Source organism: Pelophylax lessonae (genome assembly GCF_965119305.1).
Source record: "Pelophylax lessonae genome assembly, chromosome: 8".
NCBI lineage: Eukaryota > Metazoa > Chordata > Amphibia > Anura > Ranidae > Pelophylax > Pelophylax lessonae.
In genome coordinates, this window is record NC_138775.1 from 13,942,101 (window position 1) to 13,948,100 (window position 6,000).

General features: G+C 44.0%; 1 protein-coding gene across 2 annotated transcripts in view; it reads left to right on the forward strand.

Annotated features, from left to right (window-relative positions):
* The window catches only part of IFT122 (intraflagellar transport 122), a 147,485-nt gene that overhangs the window by 43,611 nt on the left and 97,874 nt on the right, over positions 1–6,000 (forward strand). The window contains exons 15-16 of one of the 2 annotated variants that reach the window (XM_082265531.1): positions 897–1,037; positions 5,905–5,970. In XM_082265531.1, the coding sequence (XP_082121657.1) occupies positions 897–1,037; positions 5,905–5,970 (207 nt within the window). The remainder of the gene's footprint in view (positions 1–896; positions 1,038–5,904; positions 5,971–6,000) is intronic. The other variant, XM_082265532.1, reaches the window with a different exon arrangement.

Genomic DNA, 6,000 nt, shown 5'->3' on the forward strand with positions numbered 1-6,000 from the left:
CGGCCGGTGTGTTAGGGGCGCCGCCCCCCTATCCATGCGTCCAGCCCCCTAATCTACATGCAGGGGCGCCGGACGCATGGATTCCAATAGGGTTTTTTTTTTCCTGAAGCATGTGATTAGAGCCAGAGGCTCTAATAGGCTTCAGAAAAGGGTGGACCCGGGGCGCAGAGCAGTGCGCCCTGAGCCCACCCATTGTGTGACAATAGCGAATGAAAATTGGCTATTGTCACACGGTTCCTCCTTCTGGCCAATCAGGAAGCGGGTCTGAGACACGTTTCCTGATTGTCCGAAAGGCGAACGTTTGCCATTGGCCGAGGAGGAGGAGGGAGATGCGCAGGACTGAGGAGAAGCCGCCGCCGGATCAGGTAAGTGCTGGTCTCTCTCTACACTGTGGCACTGTGCATTGATTGGGGACACACTGTGGCACTGTGCATTGATTGGGGACACACTGTGGCACTGTGCATTGATTGGGGGCACACTGTGGCACTGTGCATTGATGGGGGGCACACTGTGGCACTGTGCATTGATGGGGGGCACACTGTGGCACTGTGCATTGATGGGGGGCACACTGTGGCACTGTGCATTGATGGGGGGCACACTGTGGCACTGTGCATTGATTGGGGGCACACTGTGGCACTGTGCATTGATGGGGGGCACACTGTGGCACTGTGCATTGATTGGGGGCACGCTGTGGCACTCTGCATTGATGGGGTCTTGCTGGTCACTCATTTTTCTGTTTGCGCCCCCCCAAAAATTTTGAGCACCAGCCGCCACTGTTTATTACATTCTTTATTTCCTCCCGCTAATGGGGGAGAATTGTAGTCACAGATCTCTGTTCCTCACAGATCAATATTCTTCTCACTGTCTTCTCCCAAATCTATCTCCCCCCTCCGCAGTCTGCTCCAATGTATCAGTACCTGGAGAGGAAGATGTTCCGAGAAGCCTACCAGATTGCCTGCCTCGGGGTCACTGACCTGGACTGGAAGGAGCTGGCGATGGAGGCATTAGAGGGGCTGGATTTTGAGACGGCTAAAAAGGTGACAATGTGTTTCCTGTTTTTCCGGGATGCTGAGCGGCTTTGCCTTAGTGTGATCTCTCTGTGTACTGTCCATTCCCCAGTGGAGGGTCCCAGCACTTCCTGTCATTCACAGGGTCATCCTGTCTGGGGCTGGAATGTAAAACTGCTGACACCGTCTGACACCGACAGCCATTCATTGCTAGCACATTACAAAGTCGTTTTATCTTAAAGTGTGTAGTGAAAGTTTGTTGGTGGATCCCTTTGTCTCCACTAACTCTCCTACATATTTTGTTCATGTTATTTTTATAATTGGGAGGAAATACCTGTTGATCCTGCTATTTACCTCCTCTTCGGCATTGTAGCCGATCCAAAAAACAACAATATCTCTCCAGCGCTTGAGTGGTATGGGGGAAGGTGAATGTTCTATGTGGTTTTATGGCACAAATGAAGTGGTCTTGCTGCCCCCCTCAGGACCAAGGGTATCCAAAAGGCACGACATGAAAATGACAAGGATGCATGCAGTGCTTCAATATGGCACCTGGTAGCTTTGATTAGGAGCAGAGAGATGCAAACTGGTCCAGCCTGCATGGGTCTGCTACAAGAAAACGACAAGAGAAGGGCGCATCGACCTTGTGCATTACCACTAAAAAGTTTATTAAAATCAAAGAAAGGGTAGCGTACAATATACTCACAAACGTAGGATATGAACAAGCATGTAGGAAATGGGCACCGCTAGCTTCCAGAACACTTCTCTACTGCTGGATAGCATGATGGCATCCTCAAAACCTGGTATGGCTTACACGTTTCGAGGGAGGACCCCCTTCCTCAGAGCCACAATCACCAATCTTCTGAGGAAGAGGGTCCTCCCTCGAAACGTGTAAGCCATACCAGGTTTTGAGGATGCCATCATGCTATCCAGCAGTAGAGAAGTGTTCTGGAAGCTAGCGGTGCCCATTTCCTACATGCTTGTTCATATCCTACGTTTGTGAGTATATTGTATGCTACCCTTCTTTTATTTTAATAAACTTTTAAGTGGTAATGCACAAGGTCGGTGCGCCCTTCTCTGTCGTTTTCTTGTAGCAGATCCATGCTGGCTAAACCAGTTTGCATCTCTCTGCTCCTAATCAAAGCTACCAGGTGCCATATTGAAGCACTGCATGCTTGCAGTCGGCTTGGCCCCCCTGCCTAACCCTGTTCTGTTTGATTGACAGCGGCTCCTATTAGAAGCTTCACTGTCACAACAGCAGCTGCACCTAGTGATTGTGACCATGTCCCCCTGCATGTGGAAAGCGGGAGAGTAAGAATGCCTGAGTGGTCACGTGACCACTAAATAAAAGCACAATTTCTCTACCAATATAAACAAGACTGAGGAGAATGGGCAATACCAAATAGAACTCAATCACCCTGCGCTCAGTTAATATAGAGTGAAAAATTTCTCTATCGTTAATTGACAGACGCAGCTCCATATCTTCTTAGACCATTGGGAGGAGCATAACCCAATGGTATAAGAAGATATGGAGCTGCGTCTGTCAATGAACGATAGAGAAAAATAGATTTTTGTACTTACCGTAAAATCCTTTTCTCTGAAGTTCATTGACAGACGCAGCACCTGCCCCTCTGCTTCTGAGTGAATAGGTTTTTTTGTCCTCTAAACACTGCTTGCAACAAAACTGGAGGCTGTAGCAGAGTGTGTGGGGTTATGTCTGCAGGGACAGCCCCATAGGCGTGGTAAAGCTTTTTCCTGCCTAGTGTCCTATTCCTGATGGGAGGAGCATATCCCAATGGTCTAAGAAGATATGGAGCTGCGTCTGTCAATGAACTTCAGAGAAAAGGATTTTACGGTAGGTACAAAAATCCAGTTTTCTCTATCATTCATTGACAGACACAGCTCCATATCTTCTTAGACCAATGGGTTTATGCTCTTCCCAATGGTCTAAGAAGATATGGAGCTGCGTCTGTCAATGAACTTAAGAGAAAAGAATTTTACGGTAAGTACAAAAATTTAGTTTTCTCTATCGTTCATTTTAACAGACGCAGCCCCATATCTTCTTAGACCTTTGGGTTATGCACCTCCCAATGGTCTAAGAAGATGTGGAGCTGCGTCTGTCAATAAACTTCAGAGAAAAGGATTTTACGGTAAGTACAAAAATCCAGTTTTTTGGTTAATGGCAGGCTTTTTTTTTAATTATTGCTTAGTGATGGCACATCACAATGTGGATTCTGTGTAGAAATTATTTTTGTTATAACAGGAGATGCAGCAACTATTGAATGTAGAGCTGCTGCCTCTTGAAAGGCTTATAGGAGAGGCAGCGGACGCTACACTGTGTGGTCTCCTTGCATAATTGGCACTAGAAAAGGCAACACTTTTTTTCCTACAGCTCAGCCGAGCATACCGATACTTAGCCTGGGTTCACACTATTGCGAACACAGACATTGCATGTGATTTGCACTGTATTGCTGTGCAGATCACATGTGATGTCTATACGATTGCAAATTCAGCCATACAGTTTGTATGGCTGAACTCCTATTGCATTCACATGAAAATGCTGTTCACACCCATGCAATACGGGAACCTGCACTAGAATTGCGCTGGTTCCCGTATCGCAATCCCGTCTCTTTCTTTCTTTCTTTCTTTCTTTCTTTCTTTCTTTCTTTCTTTCTTTCTTTCTTTCTTTCTTTCTTTCTTTCTTTCTTTCTTTCTTTCTTTCTTTCTTTCTTTCTTTCTTTCTTATATTTTAATTGCATGTTAATTGGGGGAGGTGGGCAGGGGAAGGTATTCTATACCTTTTTTTTTTTCTTTCCTTCTTTTTTTTCTCTCTTTTTCTTTTCCTTTTTCCTTTTTCTTTTTTCTTTTTCTTCTTTTTCTTTTTCCCTTTTCTTTTCTTTCTTTCTTTTCTTTCCCTTATTCTTTTCGTTCTTTCCTCTTTCTCCGCTCTCTCTCTCTTTCTTTCTTTTATTTTCTCTCTCTCTCTCTCTCTCTCTTTTCTTTCCTTTCTTTTTTTACTTTTCTTTCTCTCTCCGGTCTCTCTCTCTCTCTCTTCTCTCTCTCTCTCTCTCTCTCTCTCTCTCTTTGTCTGTCTTTCTTTTTTCTTTCTTTCTTACTTCGCTCTCTCCTTTCTTTCTTTTCTTTTTTTCTCGCTCTTTCTCGCTCTCTCGCTCTTTCTCTTTCTCTTTCTTTCTTTCTTTCTCTTTCTCTCTTTCTTTCTCTCTTTCTTTCTTTCTCTCTTTCTTTCTCTCTCTCTTTCTTTCTCTCTCTCTTTCTTTCTCTCTCTCTTTCTTTCTCTCTCTCTTTCTTTCTCTCTCTCTTTCTTTCTCTCTTCTTTCTTTCTCTCTCTTTCTTTCTCTCTCTTCTCTCTCTCTCTCTCTCTTTCTTTCTCTCTCTTTCTTTCTCTCTCTTTCTTTCTTTCTCTCTCTCTTTCTTTCTCTCTCTTTCTCTCTCTCTCTCTCTCTCTTTCTCTCTCTCTCTCTTTCTCTCTTTCTCTCTTTCTTTTTTCTTTCTTTTCTTACCTTTTTTTTCTTTCTCTGTTTCCTTCTTTCCCTCTCCCCCTTTCTTTTCTTTCTTTCTTTCCTCTCTCTATCTATATCTCTATCTCTCTATCTATACCATCTATATAAAACATGAAAATCTTTCTCTTTTGAGCCTGTGATATGTTTCACGGTGGGAATGGTGTGTTGAGGGTGATGTGCAGTGTTCGTTTTCTGCCACACATAGCGTTTTGCTATTTTTTAGGACAAAAAGTTCAATTTTGGTCAGATTTGACCAGAGCACCTTCTTCCACATGTGTCTTGTCTCCTCCACCCCCCATGACTTCTCGCAAATTGCAAACAGGACTACTTGTGGCTTTCTTCTTGCCACTCTTCCATAAAAGCCAGATTTGTGGAGCGCACGACTAATAGTTGTCCTGTGGACAGATTCTCCCACCTGAGCTGTGCATCTCTGCAGCTCCTCCAGAGTTCCCATGGGCCTCTTGGCTGCTTCTCTGATGAATGCTCTGCTTGCCCGGCCGGTCAGTTTAGGTGGACAGCCATGTCTTGGTAGGGTTGCAGTTGCGCCATACTCTTTTCATTTTCCCATGATGGATTGAACAGCGCTCCGTGAGATGTTCAAAGCTTGGGATATTTTTTTATAACCCAACCCTGCTTTAACTTTCTCCACAACTTTATCCCTGACCTGTCTGGTGTGTTCCTTGGCCTTTATGATGCTGTTCGTTCACTAAGGTTCTCCAAGAAATCTCTGAGGGCCTTCACAGAACAGCAATATTTATACTGAGATTAAATTACACACAGGTGGACTCTATTTACTAATTAGGTGATTTCTGAAGGCAATTGGTTCCACTAGATGTAAGTTAGGAGTATCAAAGTAAAGGGCGGGGGGGGGGGGGGTGAATACAAATGCACACCACACTTTTCAGATATTTATTTGTACAAAATTATGAAAGCCATATATCATTTTCCTTCCACTACACAATTATGTGCCACTTTGTGTTGGTCTATCACATAAAATCCCAATAAAATACATTTATGTTTTTGGTTGTAACATGACAAAATGTAGACCATGTCAAGGGGTATGAATAATTTTTCAAAGCACTGTATGTAAGGGTTTACAAACACTTGAAAATCTTCTGGTAGACATTTCAAGAATTTACCAAAGAGAGGAATTGGGACTGGTAAAGTCTTTATGCAGCCAATGCCCTCAACTTCCTCAAATTGGATTTAGTGGTAGGTTTGAGCTTGAACAATGTTCAGGTATCGGCAGTCTCCCCTCTATCAGGGACTTGGTGGGCTGTCAATCCCAGAAAACATAAAGTAACATTATAAAGGTCTCACTGCATTCATTCCTCTAGAGCTGTACAATGATGTCTCATCTTTTCCTTTCCCTATGGCAGGCCTTCATTCGTGTGCGAGATCTTCGCTACCTGGAACTCATCAACAGCATTGAGGTAACAAGCATTGTATGTCCTGCTCCTTGTCATGTAGCTTCT